We start from the raw sequence: 19,630 nt of genomic DNA, 5'->3' as shown, positions 1-19,630 counted from the left end.
AAACTTTAATTAGAAGCCTGCTTTGGATAATTGTTCTGATATCTGAAATTGGACTTCTTCACTTCTTTTATCAATGAATTCCATTTATGTTATTGGCCGGGGTGTCACACCCGCTCTTTTTCCTCCTCTTCCAGTGAATAACCACTCCTCTCTTTATCTGCAGAGTAATTAAATCACTGTGAGGCGCCACGGCAGCAGTTTGACCTCTGTTAAGCTTTTCAGACTACTTCAGAAGCTACATTTATCATTTTCCAAAGATTCAAAAAGTAATTCATTTCTTTGGGAGACAGAGTAACTAGTTCAAAAAATCAGCATGACAGTTTTCATGTTTTTAGCCTTAGAAACTAAATGAATTGGAATATGTGATCAAGCAGAGCGTCTCACTTTTTTGCCTGTTTCAAGTGGCATTAAATTAAAGTCGGATGTGATAAATACTGTTCTGTACTGTTTGAGGCCACCGAATCGGATGGGGTAGTGATTCATTTTCCTGACTTTGGTGCCAGGATCGATTCCCACTCGGTGGCGGTGTAATTGTGAGCGAGAATGGTCATCTGTCTCTATGTGTGCCCTACGACTGACTGACAACCAGTCTCGGGTGTAGTCTACCTTTCACCCAAAGTCAGTTGGGATTAGCAGTCAGGGGTGGGCAAACCGGTCCTCAGGGGCCGCTGTGGGTGCAGGTTTTTGTTGCAACCGACCCAGCAAAGGCACTTTAACCAATGAGATTTCTGCAGAAAACAAGAAGCACCTGACTGCAATCCACTGATTGCACTTGTAGGACACCAGATTGGTGAAAAGGTGGCCTCTTTATGGGTTGGAATGGAAACCTGCACCCACTGCGGCCCTTTGTGGAATAGTTTGCTCACCCCTGGATTAGCTCCAGCACCCTGCGAGCCTGATTAGGACAAGTTGTGTTGAACATGAAATGTACTATTTTATATCTATGTGCTATATGTAATCTTTTTTAAAAATTATTTTTACTGATTTATATTTGTTAGTACTACAATCAAATAATTTCTGTGGTAAATATTTCCAAAATTATAATTGTTTTAAAAGAATGTCCGGAAATGTTGTCTTTTTGAACTAATCCATTCATTCATCAATTTTCAGTACCATATAGAAGCCTGAATTCGCATTTTAAACTACCATTCATGTTGTTATGGGTGTGTTTTTATACCTACATCCAATGGCACTCAATCTTAATTTTCCTCGTGTACTAGTTTATATTGAAAATCCTAACCGGAACTTTAACTGTTTCCAGCTGGTTTGGGTCACGGTACCACGGTGCATGCGAGTTTCTCCTGTATGTACCCATATTCTGAAAATTTGGAACATAATGGGGTTATATATTGACTGTAACTGCCGATCATGTACATAACGACTTCTTTTCTAGAAAATTAAGCTACTTTATAGATGTTACGTAATATTCGCTGTCGGTATGCTCTAATTCGAATTGCTTTCCGACTACAGCCTACTTGACAAGGTTAGGGATATCCAAACGTTTTAGATGTTGTTACAAATTGACCAAGGTAGCTTCTATGTATTTATTCTAAATTTCAGAGATGACGGTGGTGAATCTGTCCTTTGCTGCCTGTGGGTTTTTGGGGATCTATCACCTGGGAGCTGTTGGGGCTTTTTTCCGTCATGGGCACAAGCTGTTAGGCTCCCTCAAGTCCTGTGGGGGCTCCTCAGCTGGGGCCCTCGTTGCTGCTGTCATGATCACGGCTCCTGATAAAGTTGAAGTAAAGCCTCCCCTTTTTTGTGCTTCATGATGTTTTTAAACAAACTTCATTTGTTAATCCGATGATTTTAATTTGGTTACAAACACATGGGATATTAAAATGTATTGATTTTTTTTTGTACTGCAATTGACGGCGATCGAGATCCCATTGTTGCCAGCCCCCCAGTCAAATTGGACCTCTACGGACGTCAATGGCAGTCAAACATGATCATGCAATACCAGCTTTCCCAATTAAAATATTTTTGATGTCTATAACTGTTAATGGTTGTGAATGAGTCAAGGGCTACAAGCAAAATATATAAATATATTTATTTTATATTAGGCTAAGTTAACACATTTTTTTCTATATATTGCTCTGTTCCCCCAGCACTGCAAAAGATTTACATACAATTTCGCTGAGAATGTGCGCCAACAGAGGTTTGGTGCAGTCACACCCGGATATAATCTCTTGTCTAGGCTACGGTAAAGCCACAATACACACAAGCCAGAAAAAATTTAAATCAGACACTAAAGATTCTGTATTTATGCCTCTTTGCAGGGAAGGGATTGAGGAGATGCTGCCTGTTGACGCTCATATTCTGGCATCTGGTCGCCTCCATGTCTCAATGACACACTTCAGAAGTGGCAAGAATCAAATTGAGTCCCAGTTCAACACAAGAGAAGAGCTCATCCAGGTCCATACACACACACGTGATTAGAATAATACATTAAAACAGCAGGATAGATTTCAGACAGATGTGCAATAGATCTTTTTCTTTGGCTATATCCCCTTTAATAGGAAGCTGATAAGCACATGGCAATTTTTTTTCTTTGTTTTTGTTGTTCCTGTAAGGCACTCTTGGCCAGCAGCTTTGTGCCAGTCTACGCGGGGCTCAAACCCGTGGAATTTCGTGGACAGGTAGTAAGCATGTAATAATTTTACCGTGTACAACTGTGGTGATACTCCTACAATTTTGTGTTTCTCAGTAGAAATGGATGGATGGAGGCTTCACTGACAGCCTACCAATCATGCCTTCGGGCCGAACCATCACAGTATCGCCATTCTCTGGGCCCCAGGATGTGAGTCCATTGCACACGGGTTATGCATTCAAGACCCAACTCAAACTGGCCAACATGAATATAATGGTATGTATCTATCATGTCTAACAAGCATTAAAAAATAATAATAAAAATAGAATAGTCAAGAATGAAGTCATACACTACGAGCTAAAAGTCGTAGTGCTACAAGGATAAAGTCATTTGTAGTAATATGAGTCGTTATATGGTGTATTTACGTAATATAAGAAAAACATCCTGATGTTACGTAATTTTATAATCATATTAAAAGTGGCAATTATGTAACTTTAGTAATATTACAACATTAAAGTTGTATTGATACGGGGAAAAGTTCGTGGACTTGGACCTTTGGCGACTATGGGTCTATGAACACAAAACTGCTTTTGACAAACAGGCATACTGCGAGCAAGTTAAAATGTTGGGTTGAACGCTTAATATTAAAATGGTGATCCTTGACCACTCATTCTTGGCCTAACTTCTGAGTCAGGTCATTCATCGACTGGCAGTCTTTCGGCGGTTTCTTAAGCGAAGAACACATCTACTGAAAACTATGCCAAATTTGGGCTTTTTTTTCATCCTGTGATCATGGTCAGCAAAACCCAAACTGTCAGAGTTCCCTGAAAGATTATGCTGAACGAATCCCCTGTGGTATCGGCTTCATTAAGATGTATTCTCCCCAAATCCCTTCGTAAAGCATCCTTGGCCGAGGATCGTGAATTATTAAACCTGTTCAATATTTACTAGTGAAAATCCTTACACAATGTGTGGTCGTCACTGGCAGGTATGGATGAGTATGTCAGGAAACGAAATAATTGGTAAACAACCGGAAATTATTGCCTGCGTGTCTGTGCTTTCACACCTGTCAATCAGCCAAATGTGGGTGAATTTCTGTAGTGGCATTGACATTATCACTTTTGCTTTGATAGGTTGGATTTATCTCTCATCTCATCTCCTTTTCTAAACCGCTTTATCTTCATTAGGGTCGCGGGGGGTGCTGGAGCCAATCCCAGACACCCTGAATTGGTGCCTAGCCGATCGTAGGGCACAAGGACACTCAGACCCATACCCCGGGGCAATTTAGAGTGTCCAATCAGCCTACCATGCATGTTTTTGGAATGTGGGAGGAAACCGGAGTACCCGGAGGAAACCCACGCAGGCCCGGGGAGAACGTGCAAACTGCACAGGTGGACTGACCTGGACTTGAACCCAGGACCCCAGAGCTGTGAGGCCGACGCACTAAGCACTCATTCCACCGGGACGCTAGGTTAGATTTAGTTATACATAATTCAACCTGCTTAACACACAGTCACGTTTTGCTGGTCATTGACAATTTTTAGGGTCACAATGGCAGATAATCAATCCACTCCAAAGTATGTTTGAAGTAGTAGAGGTTTTTAAGACGAAGCAAGAGCAAACAGAAAATAGCTATGATGCATGGTGGGGGGTTTTTTGTGTGATTTGGCCAAAGGTTTGTAGGATAGTCCCTATGGACTGATTTGACATCAGTATTGAAATTCCATATTGTTTGAGAGCACAACACAGCACCTACTGTTATAATTCCTTCCTTCCCTGCTAGCCCTCTCAATCCTTGTGTGAATTGGATCTTTGCATAATTAATATAACCAAAATATGCTTCTTTTGGGCATCAACTAGATTTTTATAAAAATGAAAAAAGTGTTAGATTGTCTGGAAGGCTTGCACGCACGCACACGCACTCCCCATCTCAATTTGGGCTTTAATGTGGTCTCTCTAGTTCTCTATAGAAAACATCAAACGACTGAACCAGGCTTTATTCCCACCACCTACCAATGGGATGCAGTCGCTCTGTCAAGAGGGTTTTGATGACGCCATGAGGTTCCTGAAGATGGAGGGTTGGATGAGCTAACGGGCTTGGTGCTAGAAAGAAATGCTGTGAATTTCCAATTAAATAAATGTACTGTAGGTTCTAGACCATATGCAGCTTTTGTATTCATTTTCAGTGTAGGGCAAACGCATGAACTTTCTCTCAGGGTTATTTTTTAGTGTTTTCAAACAAATAAAACTGATGGGGATTCTGAATTGGTTGCCTAATTTCATCAAGAAATCCCACAGTGCACTTGATTTTGTTGAGACAGTTTTTTCTTTTAGATTTTGAGTTTCAATGGCTGTTAGAATATGTATATTTTGGCTATTTATGTTATGTAAACGTACCTGCTGCTCCTTTGAGTCTTAATTAAGACTTGCTAACATTAAGACTTTACTTCTGGGGCCAACTGTTCTCCTGCTCACATATAAAGCCATTATACTGCAAAATTCACTCCCACTACTAAAGCACTAAAAGGGATCCGTTAAAAGGCCCTCAGGATTTCACAATGCAGTCTACACGCCTGATAAACCTGTTTGTGAGGATTCCAGGATTGCATTTTGCAGTTGCTTTCATATTTCTTTTATTTTGTACGGTTGCAGTACCGTGGTACTTTGAGATACGAGCTTAATGCGTCCTGGGACTGAGCTTGTATTTCGATTTACTCGTATCTCAAATCAACGTTTCCCATAGAAATGAACTAAAAACAAATTAATTCGTTCCAACCCTCTGAAAAAAACACAAAAAAACAGGATATTGGAATGGAAAAACATTTGTATTTTTTCAAATTCGCCATCTATCAACAGAGTAACAAATAACTAATGGTTATGATGTTTAATAGTACTACAATTAGACGGATTTCGCGGAGGGGAGAGAGAGCGACTGCACGGCAACGCGCACGTAACATAACATAAACAAATTTAAATGAACTTGGAATACGATACAGAAACACTCAAAAATAAGTTTAATCTAACCTCACACTAAATTTAATTCTAATTTTGTTTGACATTTTTATACCTTTTTTTCTCCCGGGTTGGCTCTATTTGCCCCGCCTCCACCCTGACTTTCAGCTGCGGTTTTTAAAAGGAACCTATCGAGGGTTGTTTGCTTTTGTCTTCCCTTCAAAATATTCCGAAAATGATTCACATAAATATCCTCACAATAGGATAACTCACGGCCACTTGCCAACGGGAAGTAGTATACTCCTCTCGTATTGGCGAGAAAGCTCCGCCACTGACTAACGGGGGAAAAAACACTGAAAAAAGGAGGGAGTTGCGGCGAGATTATGTTCTCCAAAGCAGCAGCTGTATGCTCGTATATCAAAATTTGTCTCGTATCTCAAGGTAAATATTTGCTCGAAATTTTACTCGTATCTCAAACTGTATTTGCTTGCTCAAACATGACATTATGTTTCAATGTCTCTGTGTATATTCACATACACATGTATAGTGTACCACTGATGTTAACATCATACAAGTTTTCAAGGATTTAAAAAAAAACTCCCATTTCAGGAAATGTATTTATCAGTGTTTCAATTTGTTTTCATTTTGTTCTTGTCGTGGCACATGTACATGAACGAAGCATGTTGAAACTAATATTAAAAATGAAATGAACTAACATCTCTCTTTGAGCATCCTAGTTTTTTAATTTTTACAAATTTCTCTTACACAAATTGAAACTGAAGTAAATGCGTATTATACTAATATTTATTTCTAATCGATTTCTGAACTCATTGTTTGACCTAGCTTTGATACGGTAAAGTAGAAACTCATTTATTCAAAACAAGTGGAATTAATACCCGAACAGTTTATCCATGTTTCCCACTTTATCAGATCTCTGAAAGATTTCCTGGGTCACCTCCAGTAATGAGATTCACAGCCTGCAGCCAAGAGAGTGTGCTCACACATGAAGCCTCGGGCAGAATAGGACTGCGCGTGCATGGGATGAAGGTAGGTCAGCACGCATGCAGAAACGTTGAACTCTCATGCCCCTTCAGTTTGCTGTCAGTAGACAAGACACGGAAATGAAAGACTAAGGGCAAGAATTGGAATAAAGCCCCACCCTAAATGGACGTATATCCCATCCAATGTTCCCTCTATTTTTTTGTTTGTCTGGGCAGAAAGACAACCTCCCTGAGCACACTGAGTACCATTGTGAGCAACATCATCATTGCTCGCTATGGGCACACATCAGTATCACACCTGCCATAAGCAGGTCCATGTCTACTACACATAAATGATTTAGTAATAATAAAATATAATGATTAATATGTATGAATGGGCGGCCTGGCGGATAAGTGGTTCGCGCGTCGGCCTCTTAGCTCTGGGGTCCTGGGTTCAAATCCAGGTCGGACCACCTGTGTTGAATTTGCATATTCTCCCTGGGCCTGCATGGTTTTTCTCTGAGTACTCCGTTTTCCTCCCACATCCCAAAAGGATGCATTGTAGGCTGATTGGACACTCTAAAATTATCCCTAGGTATGGGTCTGAGTGTGCATGGCTGTCCGTCTCCTTGTGCCCTGCGATCGGCTGACCACGGATACAGGGTGTCCCCCGTCCCTGGCCCAAAGTCAGCAGGGATAGGCTCCAGCACCCCCCGCGAGTGATAAAGTGGATAAAGCGGTTCAGAAAATGAATGAAAAAATATCTATGAATAAAACATATTCATAAATGCCATTAGAATATGCACAAATCCGACTTAAATTTTACCTTATTTTACACATCTGTCCTTCTCATTCTCATTCAAATGACTTTTGTGCTGAACGTGTCACTTGAGATTGTCAAGTTTCCATTTATATGCAATATTTTTCCATGATTTTGCTTTGATTTATTTAATAAGGGATATCACATATTAATGAACATATTTATATTCCTGTTAATGAACATATATATGTAAGATTGTAGCCGAGGGCTAATTTCCATTTATAGTCCATTGTGTAGGTTGAAGACAAATGATCACACATACTAGACATGCACGCACGCACACAACCACACACACTGCAGATTTAGACAGTTCTCACCCGATTTCACCGCTTGTTCTTCTATTTGCACAGTAAAGTAAAAAGGAATGTATTAAGAAATATTAAAATGTAATTACAAAAAGATAGAAGGGCTGTAAAACACGAAAAACATGTGTGGACAGAGCTACTGCCACTGGCTGCCACATGAATGGCGCCATCATGGGGGAAAAAAATTGGATTTTATTTTGTGCGCTCCATATGATTGCTGTGCGCGGAGAAGACGAGAGTAGTGTGCAATTGCGCACGCACGCAGCTTAGTGGGAACATTGATCCCATCGCATAAATGGCTGAAATGCATAGGCTAATTGGATTGGATTGGATAACTTTATTCATCCCGTATTTGGGAAATTTCATTGTGACAGTAGCAAGAAAAGGCATAGTTATAAGTTGGACAGTACAGTCAAAGGCCACAGAACAAAGCAAAAGCAAAAAAGACCAAAGTACAAATGGACATAAGTAGATTTTTGAGGATTCTGTGTTTCTGTATGTAACCTTTTGGCATTGAAAACAGTCTCACGCTGAAAAAACATCCAGATCTAACAAATAGAATGTTTTTGTTAATTTGTTAACAGGAGGTAATGCAGCTTTTTTGTTGTTGTTTACTCTTGGAGTTCCTTTTGTCAGTTGAGTCACGATTATTCTTTCGGTATGTCCTTGCAGCAGAGCTCTGCCCTGTTTGTTTTCCTTCTCGACACGATCGCTTTACTAATCAAAGGGGTAGTATTGCAGCTTTCTGTAGTATACGTACTACATCTGGATGCCATACTGTTACGTCAGGTTCATCCTTTGAAGTAAATGCAATGTTTGATGTCAATTCAACATGGAGCCAGTGTACTGATGTAAAGGCAATTGGAATCATAAAAAGCTGGCACATGTATTCATGTTATTGGTTCATGTTCTTCTACAGTATTGCTTCCCTTGTGTTTGAATTGAATTGAATGCTTTTTATTGTCATTATACAAGTATAATGAGTTTTAAAGCTTCACCAGGAAGTGCACAAATATAACAACAAACAAACAGACAAAAAAAGTAATCAATAAATAAGAGCTTAATAATAATCATTAATCAAGAGCTCAGCCCCTCAAAATAATCATTATCCAATATATATTTAGGAATCAAATCTAGCTCCTTTTCTATTAACACTATGGCTTTTAATTTTGGTCATTCTGGTGATAGCTGTATATTATTTTTAGTGTGCACTTCGTTTTGATATTGCTTTATAGAATAGGAAGAATGCAAGCTATATATATGGGGAAAATTACATCAAAACACTTTTTAAATATTTTTTTTAATTGGAAAAAAACAGGAACATATAGAAGGTGAGAGCGATTTATGAGGTATCAATGTAGTGTTCCGAATTAACACAGACTTAGCAACTTTTCTAAACAGTTTTTCTCCTCTATTTAGCCTGTTTACTTTGCTCCCCTTGGAGTGCATTAGTGAGAGGCGTGGCTTTGCAAAGACTCTCGGGTGAAACATTGATACATTTAAATATTGCCAGCAGTACCAAAGCTGGAAACTCCCATTTTTGAAAGAGTAAGTATAGCTAAAGCACTTAGTACTCTCTATTGATACATTTCCTGCAATTTGTCCTCACAGTGATGGTGCAATGGCCCACTATCTTAAATTAGCCAATTGTTAATCTACTTGGTCAGGTTGTGCTGAGTGTTTTTTTTATCAATGCACTTTCAATATACACGTTATCAATTTTTTTTCATTTTCATTCTTGATCCAATTATGGGATTCTATATGTGTTTTGCAGGGGAGGGCATAGCAGTTCTGCTATGTTAAAAGGCAATCTGACAGCCACTTTAAAGTGATTGATTTCAGCATGAGCTTCCTTTGCGGGTCATCTTTCCATTTTAGTGCTGGAGAGTTAAGACGCTGCATCCCACAGGTACAGGATCAGCCTTTGGAACACAAATCACAGTAAAGAGGAACAAGTGCCCAAAGCAATTATTCAAAGATATCTTTTTTTCCGTTTATTTATTTTTTTGATGTAGGGGTTGGGGGTATTACAATAACTGCTTGTTATGTGGGTGTGTCATGCAAAAGAGATACAGGTGAAAAGAAAAAATGATAGAATAACTAATGTAGCAACTGCCATTACTGTATGTGAATTATTGACACTGTTTTTGAGCAACTTGGCTATTTAATTGTTGTTGTTTTTAATTGAGAGTAGATTTGAGTCGAATCGAGTAGAATAGAATAGTTCTTCATTGTTGTTTTCTTTGAACAAGAACCACACAGGCAGTCTTCCCTAGCATTTGGACCCTCTCCAGAGGCTCAGGTTAAAAATGTGCATAAGCACCTGAGAGAGGTGGTCTGCAGTCCTTTAGTAGTCGTATGGGCCTGTGGATTTCACTTTCTTCAGCTCACTTCTCACCTGATCATCTGTCACAATAATTGTGGAGGACAAGAATAAGGTGGGAAGGATCATTGACCCACTCTAGGTGTCCGTTAGCTCTTTTGCGTTTTTTGCTTCAGATCGAAGAAAGATTAGATTCCCATCTTTGATCATTAAAAAAAAATCTTTTCCTTTTTGTTGTTGGATGATGGTAAATGTGTTAATGTATGTTATATCATTGATATTGAAATCCAGAGATGATCTGTGATCAATAGATCTTCATACCTATTTCTGTTTCTTAAGGACATTGAGACATCTCCGTTATGAGTTTTTTCTCATTTGCAAGTTTTAGCCACTTTGCATCTATCTCAAGGCACATCTGTATTTGAAGATGTCAAGCTTCCCAAATTCTGTTAATCGCAAGAGTATACAATGACCTCTATTGCACCTGTCCAAAGAGCTGGAAGGAGAAAAAAACTGTTCGAATTGATTTATCCTGACGGAAATGGAGTCCTAAGTGACTTGGAAGGACCCCTGACAGCATGTATTTTACGCTTCATACTGTAGGACAAGCTGATGCAAGAGAATCAATGGGGCCCAAGAGTTGTGTTGTACAGATTGTGCACTTGTGTGCACATGCAAGCCAATGAAGCATGTTGCAATCATTTCTGAGCGTTGAGTTGGTGTGCATAAAGGACACTGGTGAAACAAGCCGTAGGGCAAGATAACAAGGTAATATAGCAAGTCCAAAAATAGCACTCACTACACTTGGTAGGGGATTTATTTTTGTTCTATTTATAGCCTACAATAGCTCTCCGGAAAGTTAAGCAGGCAGAAATTATAGTATGTACCACAATTAATATTAAAGACTTTATGTACACAATTTACACTGGAATGAACTAACTACTATTTTACAATCGTTTTCTAAATATACTCTTAACTCGCTGGCCGCCTTTGACCGCAATAAACATCCAAACCATTTGAATCGGGAGAACTGGGTGCCCTCATTTCAAATGGACAAACTCATTTCAATTGCCGTCATTTATCATCAATGGCACTGAAGGAGTTAAGTAACACTCTATGACAATATAAGCGATCTATAGTTGTTTGTTTGCATGCACTGTTTTCAACATAATACAGCATGTAAATAAATAAGTATCAAATATGGAACACCTTATGGAAAAACAGATTTGGTTAATTGATGAGTTTCTGTATTTGAATTTTTTTTAGGTATTTACTAGAGGATCTTAATCCTACTTTTTCATCTGGTAAATTTAGTGGAACGCTAGGGCTTTGGGGTGATTGCCTAATTGTAGTAATGTTCCCGATATTGCGTGTTCATCAATCATCTTTTATATGCTTTAACAAATGTTGAAAAGCTGGAGTCTGGAAGGTTCTGCTGATGGCTGATCCTTCACCATCTGCAGTGATTCCCTGAACCACCAACCTGTAGACACTGGCCAGATGTAGGTCCGAAACAGCCAGATTGTTGACGTCCTGTGATTGGAAACAAACAAAAAGGACAAATTAATTGTTAGGCATGCTCAATCAAGCAGAAAGTCCTCCAATTCTGAAATAAGAAATGTGTTTGAATTCTTGTACTAACCGGGTTTAAAATGTGAGTTTGGTAAAAGTTGCTATTATTGAGTGGGCTGATTGACGTGACCTCTACAAGGGTCACCCGGTAGCCGGTTAATTGACGCTGAGATGAGCCAGCAGATGTCTCCCAATTGAAAATGGCAGTCAGGTTACCGCCACGAACCATGAAGGCAACTGTCAGGTGGGTTGGCTTGACCAAAGCCTTCTGAGGGCTTACTGAAAGAATACATTTGTGTTAGAATGAACTTTCGGTGTGCCATTCATTACGCTTTCAAGGTAGACTGGTAGAGGTTCTCAAACTGAGACACGGGCGCCCCCCTGGGTTATGTGAGCAGTAGCTTGAGCGTTTGGATGGTGAATGTGCACCCCCTTGTGGAGTCACCTAGTGGGAGTGAGGCTCCTTGAATAATCAATGCCAAAAAAACAGTAGGAAAAATGGATAGATGGGCAGGATTTCCTCTACTTTAGGCTGCCCGTTACTCAAAATGTTGGAGAACCCTTGCACTAAGTGCTTACAAAAACAACACAAGCATGGTGACATGTTCAGATATTCTTTCTAAGGAAGGTTCTCTTACAGGCTCCTCTATTACAGCCTATGGGTGAGGGACTCTTAGCTTGGATGGCCGGGCAAGAAGGTGTCGTGAAGCAGATGCTTTTGGCCGGAGGCCGGCTGGTCCTACTGACAGGTTGCAGTAAGACTTTGTACTTACAGGAGAAGAGCAAACCTTGCAAGCTTGTGAAGGTCTCCTTGAATCAAGCCAGCACACAAGACAGTGTTACCACTCTTGTTCATGCATTTCCAATTCACGTCGGAATAAATGTTCATTTTCAAAACTGGACAGGCTAAAAAAAAAAATTTTAAACTTTTATACCACCTTTGTACTGCTCTTCTCTCTGTGTATGTTTTCTTTGTGCTCGCAATACTCCGGTAGCCATTGGATTCTGTAGTATTCAACTGAAGGGTCTACACAAAGAAAGTTAGGCATGAAGCAGAGTTTGTTCTGGACGAAGTGGAAAGAGAATTATAGCATAGTACATGAATAAAACAAAGCTAAACAGATAGGTGGCCCAGTGGCACGAGCCCTGGGTTCAAGTCCAGGTCGGTCCACTTGTGTGGAGTTTGCATGTTCTCCCTGGGCCTGCGTGGGTTTCCTACGGGTACTCCGGTTTCCTCCCACATTCCAAAAACATGCATGGTAGGCTGATTGGACACTCTAAATTGGTATGGGTGTGAGTGTGCATGGTTGTGCGTCTCCTTGTGCCCTGCGATCGGCTGGCCACCGATTCAAGGTGTCCCCCGCCTCTGTCCCGGAGACAGCTGGGATTGGCTCCAGCACTCTCCGCGACCTTAATGAGGATAAAGCAGTTCCGAAAATGAGACGAGATGAGCAAGACAGATCATCAATCTTCCTGGTATTGTCACCGTTTGAATATTTTTTTAAACATTTGAGTGATTTTTAACCAATTACAGTGTTAGAACATTACAGACCAGTGCTTCTCTGCCAGTAAACATGAACATGAAGTTGGCCATTTTGATAGAATGGTGTCCCCACGTGCAAGTTGTCGGCTACAGGGGATTTAGGCAAGGCAGTGGTGTCTGTAAATCAAATCAAATAGTATTAGGTACTCTTCGAAGGGGATGCATCAGCGTGAGTTTCACCAGTTGTGACATACTGTACGGACTGAGCTGTGTGCTGAAGTGTACGATGGCCCGAGGTCCTTTTAGCTGGGTTTGTTTCCAGTAGGACACAGCCTGAACCTCCACACTATAGGTACGACCGGTCCGCATGCCATCCAGCACCACCTGCCTCTGTATAGAATGGTGCACATGAATATGACATTATTTTTACATTTTCAGAACAAAGCTGGGCCTAGCGGCTCTTACCTCTCGCACTAGCTTCCTCCTTTTGGTCAAGGAAGAAACAGGTGATTGACCGATAGTAGTCCAAGTCCAGCGGACCTTGTAGTGGTCCACTGGGACATCGAGGTCTTCAAGCATGTGCCACTGTAGTTGGACCAGCACCGTCTGGCTTGAAGCAAATGTTATGTTGGTCACGCTGAGCTCAGTTGGTGCAGGAGGGCGAGGGGGCTCTGAGGATGGAGATGTTGTGTCACTTTAAAGACCTTATGAAGTGAATTTGTCGGAGACGTTCATAAGATTGCTGACCTCTACTAGAACAAATGGGTCTACTAGGGGTGGTAAAACCTCTGGTTCCATGGACATTGACAGCTGCAACTCTAAATTGGTACCAGCGGCCCGGTCTGATGTTGTACAATCGCGTTCTATGCTCTGTGGTCTACAAAGAGACAGGAGGTGTGTCACATTAGGTTGACATCACATGAAGAAGAGCGTGTCTTTTCACAAAACAGCTCTCTAACCTGTGCAACCACGTCCCAGGAAGTGGCAGCATCACCATTGGGTTGAATGCCAAAGTTCCACCTTGTCTGCAAGATGTAGACCACTGACTCAGAGGAGCTATTTAACCTGGAGGACCAGCGCACCTCTAGATTGCCAGGGGCCACCTCCTCAAAGTCTAACTTCTTCCTCGGTTTTAGCGGAACCCCTGGGACATTAATATGATCACCATCAAGTTAATAAGGCATGTTGTTGATATTTCGGGATCGAATGGCTCCTTGTCATTGTCATTTACCCTCGTAAATGTCTTGTGGATACTGGCATGTGTGACCACAGTTGTTAGAGCAGCATTTCTTCTGAGCAGGGCATTCTGTGTCGTGATCACAGCTGTCGACACAGGCGGCCGCAAAGCCACTGGCAAGAGTCGGAAGGGGACAGCCACCTTGTTTCACCTCTAAAATTGTTTGAAGAAACTCACAGCTGGCCACACATTCCCAGTGGTTCATGGGAAACAATTCCTGAACACATTGATAGCGAGTACAATCATGTCACTACTGTGTCAAGTGCACCTCAAAAACAATTGCATTATTACCTTACAGAGATCTTTGCAATTACTCTTCCGTTTTGTGGACCAGGAGTCTTTACAAGGATCCAGGCACTGTGAAAGTGGATGTATATAGATTATATATATACATTGTAGAGATGTGGCCCGGCTGGGATAGGCTCCAGCACCCCCCATAACCCTAATGAGGATAAAACAGCTCAGAAAATGAGATGAGACAGTGTAGAGGTTGAATTCATGTGCAGTGGTACCTTGAGATATACTTTTAATACATTCATTGACTAAGGTCCTTGCGCATAATTGGTATTTGTATTTTAAATGAATAAATAAATAAATAAATAAATAAATGCCAGTATCCTCTCCAAGCATCTCTATTTTAACTGTAATCAGTAATTATTTTTCTTTATGCCTGGCCAAATGTTTACATATTACAGTCAAAGTAAGATTTCTACCTAATAAATTGGGGTGTGTTTTATTATTATTATTATTATTATTATTATTATTATTATTATTATTATTATTATTATTATTATTATTATTATTATTATTATTATTATTATTATTATTATTATGCTATAGGGAACCATTTAGCAAGTTAAGGATTTTTAAGTTTCACTTTTTTTCAGGCAACTTGTGTTGCACCCCTCTTTTGGTGCATTAAAGATTTGCTAAATTATGTTTTCCCACATTAACATCAGAGGGACTACTACCTTTTTGACAAACTTAAGTTCAGGTGATTTTAAAATGCATCTTCATTAAATCATTTATAACCGTTGGTTTTTCAACAATGTCATTAGGTGTAACTTCAATTTAACGTGTGTGATAAAAAATAAGGTTAATCACGTTGGTATTTGTTTCACAAACAAACACTGAGGTGCTCTTCAAACTGCATAATGTCTTGCCTCTTTTCCGTCAAATAGTTAGGCTTCATATGCAACTGCAGCGTTCATTAATGTTTGCCATGGTTATACTTTGGGAGCTAAGTATCTTTTTTTTAGGTGATAGCCTATTTGGTGTAAAATATTTGCGCAGCACTGACCTCGGTAAGCTCACAACTGATTTTATTATTTGTTAGTGCAATAGTTGGCTGACTTTGTGCACATCAAGTAAAACGCTGGCCACTTGACAACGCATCGCTTGGGCTGCCATCTCTTATCTTCCCTTGCGGGTCTCTAAAGTAAATGACTTCACTAATACAGAGTGACGTTGCCACTTCCTGTGCTGTCCTTGGCTCTGCGAATCCCGGCATTACTTCCTTTTCTACCCCATTTCAAGATGAAATCAATCACTTTCTTCTCGCTTTCCCACGAGTAAAGGGAGAAACTTTTTGGCTCAGCTTAAGGAAAGCTCTTTCGTGACATTTTTCCATTGAAGCGAGGAGAATAGATGTCTTCATTCGTCCCGTTAAGGCAAATTGCACATTAGCCTGAGAGGGGATACACCACTGATGTTATTCGCATAAATCAATTACTGAAAATGAATGGATTTGAAATATGAGTCAATCATTGAGACCATTTTTCTTTACTGAAATGAAAAATACGATTTGCTAGGTATAATATTAATCACTCACAGGGAGCGGAAAAATTGAATAAAAATACATTTATATTTTATATCATATGTATGTTTAAATATATGCATTAACGTGACAACATAAGTATATTTTATGATGAGAAAAGTGGGGCTATGAGGCCCAAAGAATTATAAAGCACACTATCAATGAGCATGTTTGTTTTGGCACTGGATTATAAAGCACACTGTCAATTTTAGGGCAAAATATAGTATTTTAAATGATCTGTATAATTTGAAAAACATGGTGAAAAAGAATATGGTATAAAAATGACCAACCTTTGCACACTCTCTATGACTACGACACCATGGTAGTGTTCCATTGTTCTGAAATGGGATTTTAAAAAGAGAATTAGAAATGTAAACTGTAATGTTTTGATGGTTTGTCGTCACTTTAATCCTTTAGAATAAAGACAAGTGCGCGTGACAGAATTAGTGTGAATGTGAGATTTTTTATATTCTCACCATTGTGCAATGATAGGAAAATGTAAACCTTTTCGTCGTAAAATGTGGTCAGATCTACAGCTAAAGTAGCCAAATGAACAGTTTACATAAATTGAAATGTGTGTTAGCTAAATGCCAGTAAAATGTGGGAAAAATTAGGATGTATAAGAAAGAAATTATTGCTTCTCATGAAGCATCTGTTTGTCAAATTATCACTTCTGATTTTATTTGTAGTTGAAAAAAGAAAGCATATTGTTCACATGTACTGGTACTTAGTAACTAAAATCTTAGTTTTTTCTGAATAGTAGTCTTGAATTAATGGTAGTTATCTGGATTTAAATAGTGTTTTAATTAGTTTGTTTCAATGTATTTTGTCGAAGTATGAAAGCAAAAAATAAATCAATTCATCTGGCAATGTGTAAATATTAAGACAGGGATCTCAAACCAACACTATGGTCCAGGTGCCACTTTCAGTTCACGGGAAAGCATTCTGTGGCACCCTACTTGACATCTAATTGAAGTGTTTGTGTAGCTAATATGACATATCCCTGGGAGTTTTTTAATCATTATTTTTATCACTTCTAATACAAGCAAGCATAGGCGGATTAGTCACAGTCGTTTGATTGAAATGTAATTTCAAAGTGACACCAAGTGAATGTAAACTGTATCCTGTCAACCAGTCAATTGAAATATTTGAATAATTCAAATCTGTCCAGATTATTGTACATCCCTTGCCTAACCAGTTTGAGCTGCTCATCATTCCAAATCAAGCAGGTTTTCATCTTAAAAACAATCAATAAATAACTCTAAAAAGTGATAAGAACACTTGGTTGGAAAATGATTTGGCCTTTGAACTCAACCAACCGTTTTTCATACTCTTAGATTAACATTTTAAGAGCATAATTCGCTTCTAAAGCTCCTTAAAATAAACAGTACATAGGTAAAATATCGCACGGGTTCAGGGAGGAGATTATGATTAGAAAAAAGAAATACACAAATCCACTGAATTGAGTTGTGACACCATTAAAACAATACATTGAATCAATGGATGTTGCCAATTAAAGCCGTTTTTTAACCACTGAGCTGAACATGAGCACATTAATAGTAGAAGTAGAAGTGACTTAGAGTAAGGAAGTGAAAGTTTACCTGCCGGGATGCCGCGCTGTGCAAACTTAAGCAACGGGACATGCACCGTGCCCTTGGGAAACGCTGCGACCAGGACGCTCCATCCTTGCCATCGTTATCAACCTCATTATTAAAGCCTTGGAGACGCTTTTTGGTGCAGACACCAGAGACAAAGAGGAGTAGGAGCAGACCAAAGCTCTGTGGCGTGCGCATCATCATGGAAGACTGCATTCTTGTCCTGTTTGTGTGAGAGCAGTGAGAGAGATGTTTGCTCAAACCTCTGTTCAAGCAAAAAATTTATAGCTGGGGGAGGAGCACCATACATGTAGGAGGTGTGAACAATTTGCAAAGAGATGTTGATTCCATTTGCCTATTTGGAATGCATTCACACCCTCATGTGGAGCTACAATATGTTGGAATGTCTCTAATGAATACACTGTGTTCATTTTCCTGATTATGTTGCAAAAGTTCAAGTCATTGGATGCTTTGATGGGCCATATACAAAGTAACATAGGCAGGTTATAACACACCCAAACCTGAAGTGTAAATTGTACTCAGAGTTGGAAAAGTTCGACAGATCGTCAATTGTCATTCCAAATCGTCCTTGCCATCCCAAAAATCCCAAAGAATATTGTTATACCCCAACATTTTTTCAAGGAGGAATTCCCCCCTATTCATTCAGATACTATAACATTGGTTAGAAATATTGTAGTCGCAGGTAGGTCAACCAGTTATTAAATTCAAGGCTTCACGTCCTTCTCTTTCCCGGTCCCGCAGGGGGTGCTGGAGCCTATCCCAACTAACTAACTATGGGCACCGGGCTGGCGACACCCGGAATTGGTGGCCAGCCAATCACAGGGCACGATGAGACGGATAACCATTCACGCTTACACTCATACCTAAGGGCAATTTAGAGTGTTCAAGCAGCCTACGATTCAGGTTTTGGGGATGTGGGAGGAAGCAGTAGTACCCAGAAAAAACCCAAACAAGCCTGGGGAGAACATGCAAACTCAACACAGTGAAGACCAATCTAGTATCGAACCCATAACCCTGAACTGAGGCCGAGGTGCTCACCACTCCTCACCGAGCCGCCCACGCCCAGCATAAACTAATAGTACTACAAAAATGATTATACTTTTCAATACAGTACATACTGTAAGAATTGGTGTAATTCCATCGTTCGGTGTGGGGTCCTTTTTCAGGGAGTTCTTATTGAAAGGGAGCCCGAGTCAATGAGGTGGTAAAACATGAAATTTGGTTCTCCCCGTGTGGTTTATTTTCTTAATCACAATCTAGTTATTTGCTTTTCCAAGTGCAATTGATTTTGCCAGGGGGTGCTGATCATTCACACCAAAGAACCAATATCTGATGTGCATTTTTCCTACTTAAGTGAGTTGAGCCTAATGATAACTCATTTTAACGTTCCGAAATCAAGCGATGCAGATCCGTCCATTTGCTTCTCATTTGCTTTTATTTGTGTGTAACAAGGAAACTGCAAAAAGTAAAGTTTCTCATAGACCCTCAGTTGCAGAGGTCAGTGCTGCAGCAATTGGCGAATGCGCCAGGTGTTTTGATGTAGCCCTGACAAACAGCCATGTTCATGCACTGACGGAAGGACTGACCTGCAATGAATTAAAAAAAAGATTATGATCTCTATGAAATATTAAATGAGACTTGTTGTGACAACATTTTGTTTTCAATTGTGCCAAATCAGAATTAATACCTCTAAATGTTGAGGGACAACATGAAATAATACTAAATTTAGGGTGATATGTCAATTAGAGTGCAAGTGCAATTTAAAAAAATATATTTTATTTATTTTTTAATTCAAAACTGAATTTACTTAAAGCTCCTTGAAGTATAACTGCACCACAGGCATCGTTGCGTCCGGAACACGTTTGGATGCTGGTTGGGCTACAGAGCTCGCTGCCCTTTGAGAAGCAGTAGTTGCACTTCAATGCTGTGGCTAGAA

At 39.8% G+C, this 19,630-nt stretch overlaps 2 protein-coding genes across 7 annotated transcripts; one reads left to right on the top strand and one right to left on the bottom strand.

Moving 5' to 3' along the window:
- The first annotated feature begins 1,260 nt into the window (after window positions 1-1,260).
- On the top strand, window positions 1,261-9,744 carry pnpla4 (patatin-like phospholipase domain containing 4). 4 transcript variants are annotated; one of them, XM_077605389.1, is made up of 8 exons: window positions 1,261-1,303; window positions 1,561-1,742; window positions 2,109-2,203; window positions 2,280-2,415; window positions 2,574-2,639; window positions 2,711-2,866; window positions 6,473-6,589; window positions 9,526-9,744. In XM_077605389.1, exons 2-8 carry the CDS (start codon window positions 1,563-1,565, stop codon window positions 9,655-9,657), a joined length of 882 nt encoding a protein of 293 aa, XP_077461515.1. In that variant the 5' UTR covers window positions 1,261-1,303; window positions 1,561-1,562; the 3' UTR covers window positions 9,658-9,744. The 4 variants fall into 4 exon arrangements, with proteins under 4 accessions (XP_077461515.1, XP_077461507.1, XP_077461522.1 ...); XM_077605381.1 differs by having other exon boundaries at window positions 1,261-1,483; window positions 9,526-9,731; XM_077605396.1 differs by lacking the exons at window positions 6,473-6,589; window positions 9,526-9,744 and adding an exon at window positions 4,551-6,197 and having other exon boundaries at window positions 1,261-1,483.
- Window positions 9,745-10,759: 1,015 nt separating this feature from the next.
- Window positions 10,760-17,949, bottom strand: LOC144077532 (anosmin-1-like). 3 transcript variants are annotated; one of them, XM_077605368.1, is made up of 14 exons: window positions 17,680-17,949; window positions 16,369-16,416; window positions 14,554-14,619; window positions 14,257-14,479; window positions 14,129-14,169; window positions 13,985-14,050; window positions 13,773-13,902; window positions 13,491-13,696; window positions 13,280-13,415; window positions 13,095-13,202; window positions 12,481-12,569; window positions 12,181-12,352; window positions 11,613-11,821; window positions 10,760-11,503 (listed from the first exon to the last, which is right to left on the bottom strand). In XM_077605368.1, exons 1-14 carry the CDS (start codon window positions 17,887-17,889, stop codon window positions 11,348-11,350), a joined length of 1,860 nt encoding a protein of 619 aa, XP_077461494.1. In that variant the 5' UTR covers window positions 17,890-17,949; the 3' UTR covers window positions 10,760-11,347. The 3 variants fall into 3 exon arrangements, with proteins under 3 accessions (XP_077461494.1, XP_077461474.1, XP_077461485.1); XM_077605348.1 differs by having other exon boundaries at window positions 13,985-14,169; XM_077605359.1 differs by having other exon boundaries at window positions 13,289-13,415; window positions 13,985-14,169.
- Window positions 17,950-19,630: the final 1,681 nt, after the last annotated feature.

This window comes from Stigmatopora argus, chromosome 1 (assembly GCF_051989625.1).
Source record: "Stigmatopora argus isolate UIUO_Sarg chromosome 1, RoL_Sarg_1.0, whole genome shotgun sequence".
In the NCBI taxonomy this organism is placed as follows: domain Eukaryota; kingdom Metazoa; phylum Chordata; class Actinopteri; order Syngnathiformes; family Syngnathidae; genus Stigmatopora; species Stigmatopora argus.
Note: the sequence above shows the minus strand (reverse complement) of the source record. Positions and strands in the feature narration are given on the sequence as shown.